Raw genomic sequence first — 21,399 nt, forward strand, 5'->3', positions numbered from 1 at the left:
ACTCAAATATATACTTATATTCTTTCCATCCCAAATGAAATTGTTTTGTAGTCAGGAATCAATCAAGCGCAGCCACAAGAAAATCATCAAACAGCCTACAACTGTAAGATGCCATTTTAGTTTGCTTGTGATGTTTTGGAGGATTTGTGCCATGTATACGTTTAATTTTATCTTTGGAATGTGTCGCGGGCTATTTAAAATGTGCTGCTGGCCACATATGGACTTGGTCCCCACTTTGGACACCCTTGCATTAGAGTGTGCAGTTGTACCAAAAGTGTAAAAGCACCTAACTCCCAATTATTACATTTTTGGTGAATATTAATTGCACCACACTACACTTTCAGCTGGTATTTATCATCAAATATTTTAAATTATGCCAAGTAAGAAAACACCATTAGATGACACACATACCCTATAATGGCTCTGTTTAATTTGCAGTAAAATACTGCAAACTAATATGTCAGTTATACATCTAATTATAGATACCATGCTAAAATCAATATTGATGAAATCAATATTCTTTTGTTTTAAGCCATGTTTATTTTCTCAAATATCTGTGTTTCTGTTGATGTTTACATTACTAAATTGTTAATATTGTTATATTGATATAATTTTATATAAACTCAGGGAATATGCCCTTGGACAAAGGATTTGAATGAGAACCACCAGTAGTTTTGATATAATATGATATGATAACCTTTATTGTCTGCAACAAAACGGAAATTCATATTTGACAGAATCTAAGAAAACTTACAGTGCAGTGGCAGGGAGCAGCTAGAGATCGTTCACTATGGCAGAAACATGCTGAGGCTTTCGTCCAGCAGTGGACTGACAACGGCTGATGATGATGATGATGATGAAGAAAACTTACAGGACATATCAATTACAAATACAAAAACAGAAATATAACATACGAAATGAACACAAAAAGATGCAGCAGCACTTTTGTTTACCTTTTTTGTACTACTGACTGTTAGGGTTGCAAAACTCCGGGAATATTCAAAGTTGGAAACTTTCCATGGGAATTAACGGGAATTAACGGGAATTAATGGGAACTGAATGGGAATAAACATTGAATGCAACATGCTACATCTTGCAGCATGATTATTAGCTAAAACAACCTGATTTAATGCAAATTCAGTAGAATTTCAACCCTTCACAGTGCATTCCTCCATCACATGTGCAGTACATTCTTCCATCACATGCACAGATAATTCCCAGCATTCTACACACTACAGCAGGGCTATTGAGGCCACACTAGTTTTTGAGCCCAATGACTTCATCCACTCAGGTAAGTTTTGATGATATTACTGGGGTAAATATATTTGATCTATGGTATTTAAGTTTAATAGAGATGTAATTGCTTGTTACTGTATGACTGTAGACTACTCCAGCAGACTTCCACTCAAGCTAGCTAGCTGTTCCTGTACTTATTAAATGATTTTGGAGCCAATATCTCTAGCTAGCTAGGTTTATGTACCACCACAGTCTCATAATGAACCGAAAACATTTCTCCGTTAGCCGTGATGCTAATTTTCTCTATGTTAAATCCCATTCATTTATGCTAACAACGTTAGTGATACCTTTTTTGTGATCTGTAAAGTTCGACTAGCAAATAGTAAATCAAAATGTGTAGTTTCCTCTGCCTTCTGTTGTGCTAGCCATTCTGTTGTCATACAAGAATGTAGGTTATAGTTTGATTTAGCATGCTGATTGCGTGTTAATTTATTCATCTAGCAGCCTATTTCTATTCATTTGTCCATCAGTAAAATATTTTTAAAGACTACTCCAATTGTTTAGCTGACTATTTATATCTGTGTGCGGCATTGCATTAGTGTTTGACAAGAATAAATAAATATAAACAGAATAATGCCACGCACAGCAGCACGGTGGAACAGGGGTTAGTGCATGTGCCTCACAATACGAAGGTCCTGAGTTCAATCCCGGGCTCGGGATCTTTCTGTGTGGAGTTTGCATGTCCTCCCCGTGACTGCGTGGGTTCCCTCCGGGTACTCCGGCTTCCTCCCACCTCCAAAGACGTGCACCTGGGGATAGGTTGATTGGCAACACTAAGTTGGCCCTAGTGTGTGAATGTGAGTGTGAATGTTGTCTGTCTATATGTGTTGGCCCTGTGATGAGGTGGCGACTTGTCCAGGGTGTATCCCGCCTACCGCCCGATTGTAACTGAGATAGGCTCCAGCACCCCCCCCCCCGAACCCGAAAGGGACAAGCGGTAGAAAATGGATGAATGAATGGATAATGCCACGTACACCATCTGATGTGTGGAGACATTTCACCCCAACCAATGTAGGCGGAAAGGCTGTGTACATTTGAAAATACTGTGCAAAGAGCTACGTCAAAAATGCCACAAAGATGCAGCAGCATATAGACAAGTGCCCAATAATATATCATTATTGTAATTCCCCATTAATTCCCATAGATTCCCATTAATTCCCATGGACGGTGTCCAACTTTGAATAATCAAAAAACGGTCAATATTTCCAAACTTCCCGAGCTTAACTTCCCTTTCCTGTGATAAAATGGCAACCAAGGTAATCAAAAAGGTCAACCAGCGAATGAGATTTCTTTACAGAATCTCCTCTCTGGTCAACAAAAGCACATGAGGATTCTAGCGGGAACTCTCGTTCAACCCTTTTTTGATTACGCATGCACCTCCTGGTACCCTAACACCTCCAAAACCCTCAAATCTAAACTCCAAACATCCCAGAACAAGCTAGTCAGATTACTTTTAGACCTCCACCCCAGATCACACCTCACTCCTACCCACTTCTCCAAAGTGGGCTGGCTCAGGGTGGAGGACAGAGTAAAACAACTTGCACTGAGCCTAGTCTATAAAATCCGCTACACCTCCCTGATACCGAAGTACATGTCAAACTACTTCCTTAACGTAAATGACCGCCATAACCACAACACCAGTGGGAGCTCCACTAACCACGTTAAACCCAGATTCCGATCCAACAAAGGTCTTAACTCATTCTGTTTTTATGACACATCAATGTGGAATGCGCTCCCAACAGGTGTAAAAGAAAGGGCATCTCTATCCTCCTTCAAAACCGCAATAAAAGTACACCTCCAGGCAACTTCAACCCTAAACTAACACCCTCCCCGGATTGTAAATAATCAAATGTAAATAATCAAATGTAAATAACCAAATGTAGATACTTTTTCTTATGCTTTCTGATCTCTCTCTCTCTATGTCCACTACTTGCTGTAGATATCCTACCAAGTCAGACCTACACTGTTTCAATGTTAATTTCTCTGGTCTCAATTGTTGATGACTGAAGTGATGATAACAACCAAACCTAACCCCCTCCCCTCCACATCCCACACCCCGGATTGTGAATAATGTAAATAATTCAATGTATATACTCTGATGATTATCTTGTGTGATGACTGTATTATGATAGTATATATCTGATAGTATATATCTGTATCATGAATCAATTTAAGTGGGCCCCGACTTAAACAAGTTGAAAAACTTATTCGGGTGTTACCATTTAGGGGTCAATTGTACGGAATATGTACTTCACTGTGCAATCTACTAATACAAGTTTCAATCAATCAATCAATGGTAAATTTCCGGAAAGTTTACGGAAATACACCGGAAACTTTCCACCCCTTTGCAACCCTACTGACTACACAATTCCATGTGATAGTATTTTAACATATTTATGGATTGTTCACAAATAATTTGCCAACATCCTTCCCCTGCTGTGTTTTACTATGATTATTAGGATCAAAACATCAAGGACAATATTACAAAATGATGCAATAATTTTGGAAAAAGTCTATGTAAAATGTATGCAATGTATTTACAATAATTAGCTTAATATCAAATTGATGTCAAAATGTACAGTAGCGTCCAACCTACTTAATATACATATATTAAAATTAAGATTAAGATTAAAGTACCAATGATTGTCACACACACACTAGATGTGGTGAAATTTGTCCTCTGCATTTGACCCATCCCCTTGGGGAGCAGTGGGCAGCAGTGGCGCCGCGCCCGGGAATCATTTTGGTGATTTAACCCCCAACTCCAACCCGTGTTGCTGAGTGCCAAGCAGGGAGGTTATGGGTCCCATTTTTATAGTCTTTGGTATAACTCGGCTGGGATTTGAACTCCAACCTACCGATCTCAGGCCATATAATTTTATTTATTTTATTGAACAACAAACATACATTTATAATGCACACAAAAGTCAAGGCACTTTCAACATTACCAACAATCTACACATCAGGTAGAGCAAATCACAACATCAGCAAAACATGTCAAGGAAAGAAAACACAAGCAAATACAGATAGAGTATTAAATAATAATAATAAAAAATATGAAAAAATACAAAATTAAAAAAGACAAAAAGGACTACCTAAATCACTTTAAATGTTTTTTAACAAATACTTCAATTTAAGGGCTTTTGTACTCTTAACCAACCTACTTAATAATAAGCAAGTTCCAAGACTAGGAAACAGCGGTATTGGATATATGGCCTCTGATTGGCTGCAGTTCCGCACCCTACCTTCTGATTTGCTGTAGCTCCTCTCACTTTCAGCACCCTGAGCTGTGATTGGCTGACACTGAACCCCCGCATCCTGCTCCAGCTAGGTGGCCCAGGAGTAGGCGGGAAGCGAGGGAGGAGGCGGGAAGAGGCTGGAAAGCATCACAACTCAGAGGGGGGTGGGGGCAGGTACGTGCGTGTAAAATAGAATTTTGCTCATGCAGAAGAGATGTTGATGACATACGACGACATGTTCACAGGAAGCCAAGTGGCAGCTGGGACCGGCTCGTCGTGACATTGTTTTTTTTTTTTTTTTTTTGCGAACGTCCTGCTCTTCCAGACTGTGACACCTTCACGCTCGTCCAGGTTCAAGCAGCATCACCGGCATGCCCGTCCACGAAACTGACAGCATCTTGAGCTACCAGGTACACTATGCATGCTACATGAACGTGTGTGTCCATTATGTGCTGAATCAGCAGCCTATGTACGACACCTGACAAAAACACCAACTTGAGCATGTTTTGACTATAAACAAATACCGCACATGTTGACTGGCAGCCTACCCAGCCGCAGTATGACGGATTGTTGACATGGTTATTAGTGCACGTGCTGCCAGTCATCACATTGTAACGCACTGTGTCGTCACTGGCTGGCGTTTAAAATGGTCTAGTTGTGCGATGAATAAACAGATAAATCCCCCCCCAGGCCCCCCAAATGACCTTGACGCCTTCCCCTCCATATTATTGGTCCTGACAGCAGCAGGAAGGTGAAGTAGGGTTCCAAGGCATACTGCACCATGCTGATGATGCTGGGGGATGCAGAGAGGAGAGATGATGCTGTTGAGCAAACATGTTTTGGTGCTTTGTCATGGCCGCCAGGACTCACGTGCGGAGTTGTGATGTGTTTATGATTAATGATGACATCATGTTGAGGCCTAGACGTGACTGTTTTTTTTTTTTAATTTTAGGTCAGGGGTGTCCAAACTTTTCCCGCTGAGGGCCGCACACTGAAATATCAAAGCAAGCGGGGGCCATTTTGATATTTTTTATTTTAAAAACCAATACAATATATGTATAACAAATATACATTTAGGCTTCCACTCAGGCTTGATCCTGGGGACCCCAAAGGGTTTAGGTAAAAAAAATATTTAAAATGTGTCATTATTTAGTATTATTATTATTATCCAAGGTTTACATCTCCAGATCAACATTAGGTCTATCTGTCAATATAAACATTTTGTTTTTAAGATTTACGCTGTATGCTCTTTTTGTCAAAGAAAACCCTGTTTTTTTTATGGAAAAAACACAAAATATGCAATATTTTCCCCCAATAACATTTTAAAGTGGAATATTTGAGATTATATAATAATTGGCGCTCATAGCATAACTCATAACAACATTGATTCATTATTATTTTTTGAGAAATGACACTTAAAAAAAAATTAAAAAAAAGTCCCACTAATATTATTGGGGATCCAAAAGGGATCAGTAAAGTATTAAAAAATAAATCATACATTTTTTTTAAACTTTTAACACAATAGTCTCAAGATCAACTTCAGATCCATCCGTCAATTATAACTTTTATTGTTGTTTATGTTTTTTGTTAGTTCTTTTTAGGCCCTTGTTTTAAAAAAAACGGATTAGTTTTTTATATGGCAAACACAAAATATGCAACATTTTCCCCCAAAAATGTCTCAAAGTGGAATATTTAATGTGACGTAATTGGAGCCTTGAATAGGTTAATAATTCATAATGACATTGATTTTGATTCATTATTATTTTTTAAAGAAAGAAACATTTTATTGTTACATTTCACCTGTTTGCTCTTTTATACCACTTTTTATGTTTTTAATTTTTTTTTATCGTATTTTTAGAATGTGCCACGGGGCCGTTAAAATATTACCTGCGGGCCGCAAATGGCCCCCGGGCCGCACTTTGGACACCCCTGTTTTAGGTGAAGTCGCTTGTTAGGTCCCAAGTAAAGTCTGCACATACAACAGTTATTCTTCAATATTCTGTATATTACATTTCGTATGTCCTGAATGCTTTGATCAGTTCAAAATTTGGGTAAACACTATATTGCCAAAAGTATTTGGCCACCTGCCTTGACTCACATATGAACTTGAAGTGCCATCCCATTCCTAACCCATAGGGTTCGATATGATGTCGGTCCACCTTTTGCAGCTATTACAGCTTCAACTCTTCTGGGAAGGCTGTCCACAAGGTTGCGGAGTGTGTTTGTAGGAATTTTCGACCATTCTTCCAAAAGTGCATTGGTGTGGTCACACACTGATGTTGGTCGAGAAGGCCTGGCTCTCAGTCTCCGTTTTAATTTATACCAAAGGTGTTCTATCGGATTCAGGTCAGGACTCTGTGCAGGCCAGTCAAGTTAATCCACACCAGACTCTGTCATCCATGTCTTTATGGACTTTGCTTTGTGCCCAGTCATGTTGGAAGAGTAAAAGGCCCACGCCAAACTGTTCCCACAAGGTTGGGAGCATGGAATTGTCCAAAATGTTTTGGTATCCAGGAGCATTAAAAATTCCTTTCACTGGAACTAAGGGGCCAAGCCCAACTCATTAAAAACAACCCCACACCATAATTCCTCCTCCACCAAATTTCGCACTCGGCACAATGCAGTCCGAAATGTACCGATCTCCTGGCAACCTCCAAATCTAGACTCGTCCATCAGATTGCCAGATGGAAAAGCGTGATTCATCACGCCAGAGAACGCGTCTCCACTGCTCTAGAGTCCAGTGGCGACATGCTTTACACCACTGCATCCGACGCTTTGCATTGGACTTGGTGATGTATGGCTTAGATGCAGCTGCTCGGCCATGGGAACCCATTCCGTGAAGCTCTCTGCGTATTGTACGTGGGCTAATTGGAAGGTCACATGAAGTTTGTAGCTCTGTAGCAACTGACTGTGCAGAAAGTTGGCGACCTCTTTGCACTATGCGCTTCGGCATCCACTGACCCCTCTCTGTCAGTTTATGCGGCCTACCACTTTGTGGCTGAGTTGCTGTTGTTCCCAAACTCTTCCATTTTCTTATAATAAAGCCAACAGTTGACTTTGGAATATTTAAGAGCGAGGAAATTTGGATTTGTTGCACAGGTGGCATCCTATGACAGTCCCACGCTGGAAATCACTTTTACCATTGCTGGGTTGCATATGAAGTCTTGTCGGCTTTGCTTCCTCATGGCATAATGTACACGGAGGGCAAACAAATGTGAGGCCAGCGATAAATCAAGTGGAAGATGTGTTAGTGAAAAGTTTGAGCTGAAAGTGCCGCTCATATCAAGAGATATGAAAGAGCTTTTAAGTCCCAAAAAAAGCGGTTCATAAAAGGAATAAAGTTAGGTAAATTACAAACGAGCATCGAGAGAAATTATTTCTCAAACATGTTGCTGTCACCTTTTATAGTACAATCGGACCATGCTTGTGTCTGCTGCAATCACTCTGTAAATAGTTTGTTTGAACATCAACAACAAGTAGCTTTTTAGTTTCTGCTATTAAAACCGACAACGGAAATACGTTAGATTGAACCAACATCACAATATTTATTACTAGAACTTGACATGACATTAGTTTATTTCCACAATCAGAGGTCTTCGTAATTATATTTAGGCATATAACATAACATAACTTAAAAGAACACAAACTACTACTTATTATTATGTAAACTCAAAGTTATTTCTTTGTTTGTTTTTTGTTGTTGCTATTTTTGTATTACAACATTTTATTATTGATCATGTTGTACTGCATTGTAATCTTGTTTTGTGATTGTGTGTTGTTTTTTGCCTGGACCCCAGGAAGAATAGTCTCCACTGCGGTGTGGACTAATAAGGATCCTTAATAAACTAAACTAAACTGCGATCTCTTGGCATTAGTTTACGTTAAATCTCTCGCAGGCTCAACAGCATACTGAATCTAGATATTGCTGAATATTTTTGGAAAGCAAACATTGCCGAACAACAGGAAAATCTAGCTAAACAATGAAACAAAATATTAACTTCACACCAATATTTGAACCAAGAAATCAACTGCAAAAACAAATCCTATCTTTGTTCTCACCAGCATCACGAAAACAGCAGTACGACACTTCCTAATGTCAAATAAATACATTACTTACGGATGCACGAATACGTAATTCGAACATTTTTTTTAACGGATTCATGCCTAATTGGTGGACCCGTCCAGATATAAAGACATGATGTGCCTCCAATATTTTCTACTTTAAATTTTTGTGAGTGTTGAAGGAAGTGCGATTGAGCATTAAATTGAACAGCTGACTTTGGTGACGGTGAATGGTTTGAATCTTTAAAAAAAATAAATTCTTAAGAGTTTATCCTATTTCACTCTATTGTGGTGGATATACACACACAGGACACTTATTAATTATTACAGTTATAATTCACTGCGTTCTAGCCCATGTTTACTTGCATAGGTGCATAGGTGCTTTTACTTTGAAGTGTTGAGACACACCTCTGTGGTGCTGACGTAATTACCTGTGCGACAGTTTTTTTGTTGTGTTGTTCTCTCTGAAAATAAACGGAGTGTTACTTGGCTCTCCAAAGAGGAATAAATCTCCGTCGTTTCTCTGCCTACACTCCTACACTATCCTATTTCAATGTTTTTTCATGATAGCTAATATACTCGCCTCTAAACCTTTTAAAATACGCCCAAATCTGCATCGATCCATGTAAATAGACAATAGCCGAATTGGGACTTTTGCCCTCCACCTGAAATCCGGAAGTGCCTCTAGGTCACGTGATTGCAATGCAGCAATTGCATTTTTGCAGTACTTCACTGTCTTTTGTTTTTTTTATGTGTTAGAGATTGCCTGAGCAAATCAATTGCATGAAGGATTTGGGTTAGTTTATCTGCAGCAAACAAAACAAAATCAGTTAAAAAACAAAAAGTAAACAAACAATACACAGAAAAAAAAGTAGAAAACAATAAATTGCATGAATGATTTGGTTGACTTTTTATTAAAAAAACAGAACAAAATCAGTAAAAAAATAAACAAAACAAAACAAAAAAAACATTTAAAAAAAAAAGTAGTTTTTATGCAAATAACCAAACAAAATTACATTCAGAAAAACAAAAAACAAAATCTAATAGGTTAAAAAAGGTTTTTTTAATTTTTACTAGTTTTTTTTGTATTGTTTTTTTGTATTTTCATATATATATATATATATATATATATATATATATATATATATATATATATATATATATATATATATATATATATATATATTTTTTTTTCTTTACAGATTTTGTCATGTTGTTTGTGTAAAAAATAAACCAAATCCTTAATAAAATGTATTTATTTTGTACTAGTTTTTTCAAACTTATATTGTTTTTGTTAGTTTTGTTTTTTTACTGATTTTTTTTCCATTTGTCTAAGCTTCAGACCAGCAATGGACATGGTTTTTTCAGCACATTCCTAAAAATAGCAAAGCACTCTTGTATGGGATCTTTAACGAGAGATTTTGCAGTAATTCCTAAAAACAGCAGAGCACTCCGGTCATTTAGATTCCAAAAAATAGCAGATCATTCTTGTTGTGTAGAGGATCTTTTGACAAGCGTTGTTGCAGTATATTCCAAAAAATCAGCAGCTGGCTCCTGCCATTTAAAGGATATTTTCCCACCATTACCAAAGTCAGTTCTCCAGAATTTTTGCAATGTCACAATTGTGCCAATACACACAAATTCAACCAATCCCTGCAAACTTTGTCCAATGACCACAACGTCCCCCCACATTTTGGTCTATTAGCATAGACTAAGTAGCTTAGACCTACTTTCCGTTCCTGTCCACAACGCTAAACCTTCTGGGTATTTTAGTATATAAGCATCCTCACTTCCTAATTTTACATGTATTGAATAAACCTTTATTTATCCAGGGTAACGCATTAAAGAACACATTTTCATTTGTCTCACTGACCTAGCAAAGAGGCAACATTTGCATGACAGAGAAGTTGAAGAGTGATGATAACCACTAATAATCTCATTTACCAACAAAAAATAGCTTAATAGATCACTCTTAACAGTTTACCAATGCTCCTACAGTTTTTTCCAATTGCTTTCACACAAAATGTTACATTTTCACACAGTTAACAAAAGTCTACACACAGTAAACAAAACCACTGCAGATTTGCCTAATATTAGGCATAGACTCTGCTTCACATTCTTTGCGAAATATTACACACAATGCTTTACACACACCTTCACACCTTGCACACAGATAACAATTGTGATACACACGTTTTCACACTTTACACACACACTAGGATTGTGATACACACATCTTTACACTTTACACAAAGATAAGGATTGTGAAGTTACTTCCTGGTCAATCCAAAGGGCTGGCTTGCCAATGACCACACAATATTATACTCAGGAGCGACTTATGTGTGAAATTATTAACACATTACCGTAAAATATCAAATAATATTATTTAGCTCATTCACATAAGAGACTAGACATATTAGATTTCATCGGATTTAGCGATTAGGAGTGACAGATTGTTTGGTAAACGTATAGCATGTTCTATATGTTATAGTTTGAATGACTCTTACCATAATATGTTACGTTAACATACGAGGCACGTTCTCAGTTGGTTATTTATGCGTCATATAACGTACACTTATTCAGCTTGTTGTTCACTATTCTTTATTTATTTTAAATTGCCTTTCAAATGTCTATTCTTGGTGTTGGGTTTATCAAAAAAATGTCCCCAAAAAATGCGACTTATACTCCAGTGCGACTTATATATGTTTTCTTCCTTCTTTATAATGCATTTTTGGCCGGTGCGACTTATACTCCGGAGCGACTTACAGGTATACTCCGAAAAATACGGTATGTTATATATGTTTTTGCTACCTGTAAAACATTGGTGTGCAAACTTTTTGCACCAAGGGCCGCATACTAAAAAGTCAAAGCATGCGGGGGCCATTTTGATACTTTGATTGATTGAGAAGTTTATTGACATCTTAAAGAATTTAATCCATGTAATGGTTTAAAAAGGCAAATGGATGGCACAAAAACATTGTGGTCCATTAAATATTCATCACATTTGATACATTCAATAATAAAATATATAAAACCTGTAACATGTATATAAAAGTTACGTTAAAAAAAATGGATAAATTATGTACATATACACAGTATACATGTCAAGTGATTTGAAAAACAATATATACAAAAAATGGGGGGGGGGGGGGCTATATACACTATGTACATGACACTATGTACATGACTATGCACATGTTGACTCCAAAAGTGTGCAAAACAGAATGAGAAAATATATCTACACTATAACCACATATAAACCTGTTTGATGCTTCGAAGAGTTGCTGGGGATCAATTTTGGTTCAGATCAGGTAGAGGTTGAGCTGAGCCATGATTTTATGGCAGTTTTAAAATTTAGTAGGGAAGTTCGAATTTTAGGGTCTGTTGGTAGTGCATTCCGCTGTGTGGTGGCAAAATACTAGAATGCATTTTTTCCCATGAGAGTCTTGAATTTGGGGGCGACGAGGTCTGAGGAACTCCCTCTCGTGGAGTACTTGTGAGCATCACTTACTCTGGTGAAATAGTTCGACATGTACTTGGGGACAGTTTCTCTGTGTATTTTGAATACCACGCACATTGCAATTTGGTGTACTCTTTCCTCAACTCTAAGCCATCCCAATTTGGTAAAGTGGGCTTGAGTTAGGTGAGTCCTGTATGGGAGGTTGAACAGGAGTCTCACCAGCTTGTTTTGGGAAATTTGCAGTTTTGTTTTTAGTGACTTGGGGATACTGGTGAACCATGAGGTGCAGGCGTAGTCAAAATCACACTGTATGAGGGCACCGGCAAGGGTCTTAAGTGTATCCCTGTTGATAAACGCAGAAATCCTGCCCAAAAATCAAGTTTTATTATTGATCTTGGTGATTGATTTTAATGCCATTTTTTTCACCCGAGAGAGTGTTGTCCAATATACAACCTAGGTAAATTACCTTGTCTTTGCTGGTGATTATGGTATCACCTGCTTTAATCGTAAAGCCCAGGGATTTACCTAGGTTGTGCTTGGACCCAAATAGGATGGACTCTGTTTTACCCAGGTGTAGTGACAGTTTGTTATCGGAAAGCCAGAGACAGAGATTACTTAGTTCGGTGCTGAGTGCACTTTCAACCTTCAAAATTTTCCCTGTCCGAGGCCAGGATCGCAGAATCGTCCGCGAACAGGAACAAATTGCTGTTACATGCTGATTTCATGTCGTTAATGTAATTCAAGAATAACAATGGTCCCAGAATGCTTCCCTGTGGGACACCACAGCTCACCTTGAGGGGAGAGGACAGTGATCCGTTCATCTCGACAACCTGTTCTCTATCCTCAAGGTAAGATTTCATCCAGTTTGTGGCTGCGCTGTCAAAACCGATTGTCCTCAACTTGTTTAACAGTATTGAGTCCAGCATAACCATTCCACAGTACTTGCCCACGTCTATCTCTCGCCTGATGTAGTCAGTTAGGTACAGTAGGCATGTATCGGTGGAATGTGATTTTCTGAATCCTGATTGAAATTCAAATAGGAGATTGCGATTTGATAAATAATGATCTATTTGCTCATATATTAACCTCTCTATAACCTTTGAGATGGAAACAGGGCGGTAGTTGCCGGGGACTAATTTGTTTCCTTTTTTATACAGAGGTGATATTCTCCCGAATACTAAATCATTGTGTCAGCTTTGTGTTATAAGTGACAAAGCATATTATAAGAAGTTTTAAGTATCAAAATGTCTGCTTTTTCTCCTTACATTATGTTGTTTTGCTCTTTTTTCTTTCTTTCTTTCTGTTTGATATTATTTCACAAAATGCTGTGGGCCAACAAATGGCCTCCAGACCACACTTTGGACATCCTGCTATAGAATATTCACTGTGAGTCTCTGGTGTAGAAACTCCTCTGGCATGCTTGCAGCATTGTGATAAATTAACATAAAACATTACACATCATAAATTACTCCCAGTTGTAATTATCTCCACTTCCACAATAACAACGCCTTCCTGATTAGTTGGCATCCTTCCCAAAAACCTTTCATTTTGATAATTTTAATGACATTGAGTCGGATCAATGCAGTCTATTTGCTAATTGGAATTAGAATTCAACAGCATTGCTGTAGTTTTAGATAAGCCTACCGATCACATATAGTTGCACATGGAGTGGTTCATATAATGTAGCTGTCAGGTCACAACCATCCTGCCATTAGTTAAAATAAAAAATATGTATTTTACATGAATTTAATGTCATTTCATTATCTACATGGTCGCACGTTTGCTGCTCATTGTATGGCGTGCAGAGGAGCGATCGCAATAATAAAATGTCTTCATTTTTGTGGGTCACTTTTATTACTTTCTGTTTGAGAAGTTTGTCTTGTCACACTCAGTACGTGTCTATGCACTAAATTAGTCTGATTTCTTAAATAGTTCGGCTCTAAATAAGCATCCTACAACCAATGGAAACACTTCAATCTGATCGTATTTTGTTTTCGAAAAGTCGGACTAACACACTTGGATTATGCAATTGAAAACTAGATCTCTCGAGTGGGTGTGGTGCCGCCGGAAGGGAGCCTTCGTATTACGTAGGCGCCAGTCTCAACGCACGGGATATAACCCGGAAGCAGAGCCCGTTCAATATTAACAAAGGCAACAATTAGAATAAAGAGGAGACTGTTTATTTGCTTAACAAATTAAAAAAACGTAACATTTTGAAGTGCATCTATGGGAGAAAAAAGAAACCGAGATCTATTTAAAAAGGTAGTGAAAGAAATGTGCGATACCGGCTTCATTCGGACTCCCCACGAGTGAGACGTAAACCAAATAAAGCAGCTCATCCGAGTAGTCTTCATCAGTTCGTGCTCATAGACGTAGATTGGTCAGATTTAATCCAAACGGTTGGTGCCAAAACCCCAGATATTTATACTCCAAAAAACCAGGAGGGTGTGCCTGGGCAAGGATGGCACAAATGGCATTCTGGTCACCTTTTGGTCACCTTCTGTGACCAGAATGTTTCTAACTCTTGTTATTTGTTGGAGGCTAAATTGCAGAGTCTTTTAGGAATGGTCGAAAGGACGGTGTTGTATGTGGGAGTCGGTGGTGTCGCAGGGATGGTTTTTCAACCTTTTTCAACCATCCGTCCTCCCTGTCCATAATCTGTACATTTTTTTTTCTCAAAGGAGTGTTGTTTCTCCCTGAGGTGCAAGTAGACAGCTGAGTCTTGGCCTGACGAGTTTGCCCGTCTATGTTGTGACATGCATCGGCTTAGTGGTTGTTTTGTTTCTCCAATATATGAATCAGTGCATTCATCATTACACTGGATAGCATACACCAGATTGTTTTTGTGGGTGTGGGTTGTCCGGTCTTTAGGATGCACCAGTCTCTGTCTCAGGGTGTTGCCTGGTTTGAAGTGTACTGGGATGTTGTGTTGGTTAAACATTCTTCTGAGTTTCTCAGATAGACCTTATACATATGGAATGACAATATTTTTGCATCTGTCACCTTTTTTCTCCTCATCCACCCAGTTCTTGTTATTTCTGGAAGTAGATGCACTTTTCACAGCCTTTGGTACAGATATGTGGATGACACATGGCCTTCACCGAGCACAAAAACCTCAAGTTCACACGTGAGGATGCCAAAGACAGTACGTTGCCTTTTTTGGACTGTAATGTCCACATTGGAGAAAACATGGGCCTCCATGTTTGGGTTTACCAAAAACCCACACATACCGATTAAAACATTTTTTTTGTCACTACGATAGGGCGAAACCGTCCTTGCCCAAACACACTCTCCTGGTTTTTTGGAGTATAAATATTTTGGGTTTTGGCACCAACCGTTTGGACTAGATCTGACCAATCTAAATATATGAGCACGAACAGATGAAGCCTACTCGAATGAGCGGCGAAACGTTTTCCAAGGCAAACCAAGCAGTCCAGTTGCGGACGATTGAACGCCCTGAGATGACAACGACCTGGATAAATGAGAACCTTCAATGGTATGCAAAAAAAGCAGCAATATTACAAGGCAAAGAAGACAGCGTACACAGACCATTTCACACTATAATTCAAACTGGTTAGCAATAACTCTGTATTCCGCACAACTGTTAAACTTGTACACAACAAATAGCAAGTTGGAGGTTAGCAACCTCCATCTGAAACGGGCACAAACAGTCCTTTCCTTCAAACTTAAAACTCCTTCCATCAATCCAATCAGCTTATTGAATAAACTTTGAGACATTCCAAAGTTTTCTGTCCCTTCCATCCATCCATTTCCTACCGCTTGTCCCTATCTCAGCTGCATTCGGGCGGTAGGCGGGGTACACCCTGGACAAATCGCCACCTCATCGCAGGGCCAACACAGATAGACAGACAGGATTCAAACACTAGGGCCAATTTTAGTGTTGCCAATCAACCTATTTCCAGGTGCATGTCTTTGGAGGTGGGAGGAAGCCGGAGTACCCGGAGGGAACCCACGCAGTCACAGGGAGAACATGCAAACTCCATTCTCCAAAAACTACCTCAAAACAACTCTCTGAGTCTCTCCAACCAGTCTTTGCTTCGGACCCGCGTCCTCCAATCCAGCAACTCAGAGACCTTCTTGGTAGTAGCGTCATGTTCATAGCGCAATCTAAGATAATTTCTTGAAGCTGTCTGCTATTTAACACCAGCATAGCAATTAGAGACGTAATATTTGTCATCTGTGCCAATATTACAGTGGACATCAAGTACAACAAGAACCGGGCTTTAGCGGTAACCATATCTTCTTTTGGTGTGACGTCATAGGTCACTGGAAAACCAATACATTTAACTGCGGTAAAAGGAAATATGTGCCCCCCTGGTGTACGAGAGGCACACGGCGTATGACCAATAGTCGCATAAGCGAGAATGCATGGACACTGGAAAATACAAAAAATACAAAAAAAACAATTTGAGAAATCAGATTAATTTAGTGCATCTAAACGTTGATTGATTGATTGATTGAGACTTTTATTAGTAGGTTGCACAGTGAAGTACATATTCCGTACAATTGACCACTAAATGGTAACACCCGAATAAGTTTTTCAACTTGTTTAAGTCGAGGTCCACTTAAATTGATTCATATACTATCATATATACTATCATCATAATACAGTCATCACACAAGATAATCACATTAAATTATTTACATTATTTACAATCAGGGGTGTGGAGGGGGGGGGTAGGATATGGACAGCAAGTAGTGGACATAGAGAGAGAGAGAGAGAGAGAGAGAGAGAGAGAGAGAGAGATCAGAAGGCATAAGAAAAAGTATCTGCATTTGATTGTTTACATTTGATTATAAGCAATCCGGGGAGGGTGTTAGTTTAGGGTTGTAGCTGCCTGGAGGTGAACTTTTATTGCGGTTTTGAAGGAGGATAGAGATGCCCTTTCTTTTATACCTGTTGGGAGCGCATTCAACATTGATGTGGCATAGAAAGAGAATGAGTTAAGACCTTTGTTAGTTCGGAATCTGGGTTTAACGTGGTTAGTGGATTTCCCCCTGGTGTTGTGGTTATGGAGTATATGCCAAGTATATGTAGTAAATGTTTTCATCTGCTCTCTGTATTATGCACAGAGAAGCTATTACTTTCTGCTATGAGTGTTTGTGACATGTACAGAAAGTGTGGAGGAGCGATTGCAACACACTCAGCCAGTGTACGCTGCATACGTCAGTACAATCCCTCCCAACTAGGAATAGGTACCTTTCATTTATGAATCAATACGGTACTGATTCCCTGTAACTGGGAATCAATACTGGTACTAAGTGGTACCAATTTTAGGTACTTTTGTCTGTGTGCTGATAAATGTTAATATGTTTAATTCTAAAATCTATTTATTTTTATTTAACATTTAGCACTGAGCTGAAAATGATATGTCTGCTGTCCAGTTATGTCTTGATTTCATACACTTCTGAGTCTCATTTGCAAGCATTACCGTAATTTCCGGACTATAAGCCGCACCTGACTATAAGCCGCACCAGCTAAATTTAGGGGAAAATACAGATTGCTCCATATATAAGCCGCACCCGACTATAAGCCGCAGGGTTTTGATGTGTGATTACCGTAGCATATAGGGGTTCCTGCTACCACGGAGGGGATTGTCGGGACAGAGATGACTGTTTGGGAACGCAAAGCGTCCCATTTATTAACTATAAATCTTTCAATCATTCAATCAAACTTTCACATCTTTGACATGGCGAACAGCATTCGTGCAGAGTACAAATAATACAACGGTGCAAAGTAATACAAAGTGCTCGCATGTACGTTATCAAAATAACCAGCCTACCGGTATATGAAAAGTCAGTCTTTAATCATTGTGTCATCGTCTTCCTCCTGCGTACTAAAACCACCAAAATCCTCTTCGTCGGTGTGGGAGAAGAATAGGCCGTATATAAGCCGCACCGTTGTATAAGCCGCAGGGACCAGAACGAGGGGAAAAAGTAGCGGCTTATAGTCTGGAAATTACGGTATATAGTAGACTTTGCATTATGTTGCAATTCAAGGATTTTAGATGGCAGTATTGTACAGGCTATGGGGTGTTCCATAGTCAGGGAGTAGTCTTTGCCATTAACCTGAATGTAGTATGTTGCTGTGCCCTACAAAGTGTTTGTACTGTAAGTATTGTACTTATTACGCACCAGCTGTTTGATTGTAATGTGCATTTTAGTTGTGTTTTTTTTTTTTTAAATTAATTTGGAGGTTAAAACGTTAAGGCTAATCAGTAGCATGTCTATGGCAAATCCAATGAACATCGAGCTAGTGCATTTTGAAAAGTGGAGCCTTACTTTACGTTCCAGTGTTTTCTATCAAGCACACTTGCTTTGTTGGCATGGAAAATTGCAACATTACCAAGAGACAGTCCGACTGAGTATGCTCTGAGTGCTACTTGAGTGCTTGTTTCTTTACCGAGTCTGCAACCAGACGCGATGTCACGTGCAACAAAGGTATCAAAATATGGCACTGTTTGATCGTACGATAGTACTGACCGACTTTGGTTGGGGCCAAAAAGGTACTGAATTGGCTCCCCATCTCTTGCCCCACCTCACACACAGAGACTGTATAAGTGCATGTGTGCACCCCAACAGTAGAGAAGCAATGGCATTACAGTTGGCTACCCTGCGTGGGTGCACATGTGCGATGGCTGTCACCTCAATGCTGTTAACCTCTGCTAAACACTAAATTGTATGTAATTGATATTGCAAAAAATCAAGTGAGCTATAACACGTCCTCACTTTATATCGACCGTTTCAATACGTCCTGCAGCCAGAAAATCAAATTACGCTGCTTGAAGCCAATCTTTGTAGAACTAAAACAATTAGAGGTGGAAGCCTGGAGAGGCAGAATGGAACATGAGGCATTGAGCAGTACGACTCGTGCAGTAGCTCTCTCCTTTCCTGCCTTGCTGTTACATCCTGTCACGTATTGATGAGCCTGCCACTGTCACACGTGTCTCTATCCGTGCATGCTACACTGATGTTAGGTTCTAAATGTGTGTGTGTGTGTGTGTGTGTGTGTGTGTGTGTGGGTGTGTGTGTGTGTGTGTGTGTGTGTGTGTGTGTGTGTGTGTGTGTGTGTGTGTGTGTGTGTGTGTGTGAGTGTGTGTGTGTGTGTGTCACGCACTGTGGCTCGTTCTCTGTCTCTGACATCATCCTCAGTCTGCAAGTGACAGGTCCAGTTTTTTTAGTCAGGATTTGTGTCCCTGCTGTCAAGTCAGGGTGCTTATGTTGAGCAGAACGTGAATGCAAAGAGTCAAGAGTCCATGTCGTCTTAAAAGGTGCGGAACAAGTGTTTAATGAGAAGTAAATCACCCAGCAGGGGGGCAGTTGGGTTAGCCTTAAGATATACAGTACATGCTGCTATGTGGTGTCTAGGTGCAACATTGTTATGGTTTGTTGTAGGGCTGGGCGATATGGCCTTTTATTAATATCTCGATATTTTTGGTCCATGTCACGATACACGATATATATTGCGATATTTTGCCTTAGCCTTGAATGAGCACTTGACGCATATAATCACACCAGTATGATGATTCTATGTGTCTACATTAAAACATTCTTGTTCTATGCTCATTTTAAACTTTCATGCAGAGAGGGAAATCACAACTAAGTCAATTTATCAAAACTGTATTTATTAAACAGTTATTAAGCAGTGGCACAAACATTCATGTCATTTCAAAACAGAAAGTGCAAGATTGTCAGAGACATTTTAAAACAAGCTATAAGTGCATGCTTTTGTGCATGATGTCACTAAGATGACTTATTAAAACCACACTAAATTAAAGTGCAGTTTTTGTACAGAACGCCACTACAATAGTTTAAAACAAATAAAGTGCACTTTTGTGCGTGATGTCATACAAGATATTTCAATAAGTGTCAAATAAAAATGAGCTGCATAATAGGAAATCAAATAGCAGTGCTGCTACTTTTTGTAGCAACACTTTTGTCGCATAATTGTTCAACATATTCCCGCTTGAAGCCAAATCACCGCCAGACAATGCACCCCGTGCTGTTTTTCTTGGGAATTCTTCCTTCATTTGTTACCAGATTGGCACCTTCTTTCTCTCGTATTACCACTCGCAAAGCACCGTTAGCATCACAGCTAATGTTACCCATGTAGCTACCTCTGCTCGGGGAGGCCGTGTGACGTGTGTGTGCGCGTTTTGGCATAGCAGAGCGTACAGCAGTTTGTTGTTTTGACTTTTTTATTGAATAGAAAGTAGATCCATCACAGCCTTGTTATGTTTGTTTGAGATATAGTACACTTGATACTGTTTTCAAAATGAACAAATCTTCACTAAAATGTGGACTTTTGTCAAGGCTGGAACCCATTATACGTACATGTTTACATTGTTTCTTATGGAAACATTTGCTTCACTATACTAACATTTCGATTTACAAACTATTCTAACCAACATATAATGTTTTTCTCTACATATCCTCTTGAGAACCAGTCTACTCTACAGTGGGTTCACAGGAGAATATTTACAGTTTATAAGAGCCCTATGATCATTCTAATCTACATTTAACACACTTCCTTGTGCTCTAAATCAGGGGTGTCAAACACATTTTGGTTCAGGGGTTAAATGTGAAGTGGGCCGGACCTCTACGATCATAACATAATTACCTATTGATATAATAATAAGTCCAAATTTCCTTTGTTTTCATGGTAAGAAGTACAAGTACACCTTCAAATTCAATTAAATATCCATTTACACAACATATCATGAACAACCTCAGATTTCTTAAAGGGGACTTACGATGTTTTTTGCATTTTAAAAATGATAAATGTTGTGACAATGTTTGATATACGTGTTAAACAATTCCAAAGTGTCAAATCATAAGGTTCCTGCATTTTGGTGTGAACTTGCACACACAGTTTATAGTGGACATACTCATTTGGACATTAAGTAAAGTTATCAGCCAGATGGGGAGGAACTCAGTATGAGGCCAGCTGAGTTTGAGGAAACACCAGAAAAAGTACGATAGAGTATTGTTTTAGTCTAATCTTAGAATACACATAATAACACCAACGTGCAACATACAATGTGATAAATATTTTTATGCAGCTCTGTATCAATTACCATTTTAAATTAAAAAAATTTAAAAACCAAGGTTCATAACCTGCACTTTGATAAACTCACGGACTGACTTGCGCCAGCTCGCTAGCTTAAATGAAAACAAGAGACATTAATCAATTTCCCCATTAGAAACGACATACCCCCAATCTACATTTATTTAAACACTTTGCTGTCTGAGCAAACTGTGTTATGAAATGTTCATACCGTTGCATTCCTAATTGTTTACAAAGTTTATTTTGACCGTGTC

General features: G+C 38.9%; 1 protein-coding gene across 1 annotated transcript in view; it reads left to right on the forward strand.

Moving 5' to 3' along the window:
• The first annotated feature begins 4,670 nt into the window (after positions 1–4,670).
• slc4a8 (solute carrier family 4 member 8) overlaps positions 4,671–21,399 on the forward strand; it is a 98,870-nt gene continuing 82,141 nt past the window's right edge. The window contains exons 1-2 of the mRNA XM_062048501.1: positions 4,671–4,709; positions 4,781–4,945. Coding sequence (XP_061904485.1) covers positions 4,907–4,945 — 39 coding nt within the window. The 5' untranslated portion in view covers positions 4,671–4,709; positions 4,781–4,906. The remainder of the gene's footprint in view (positions 4,710–4,780; positions 4,946–21,399) is intronic.

The sequence above is a fragment of the Entelurus aequoreus genome, linkage group LG01 (assembly GCF_033978785.1).
Source record: "Entelurus aequoreus isolate RoL-2023_Sb linkage group LG01, RoL_Eaeq_v1.1, whole genome shotgun sequence".
Lineage (NCBI taxonomy): Eukaryota > Metazoa > Chordata > Actinopteri > Syngnathiformes > Syngnathidae > Entelurus > Entelurus aequoreus.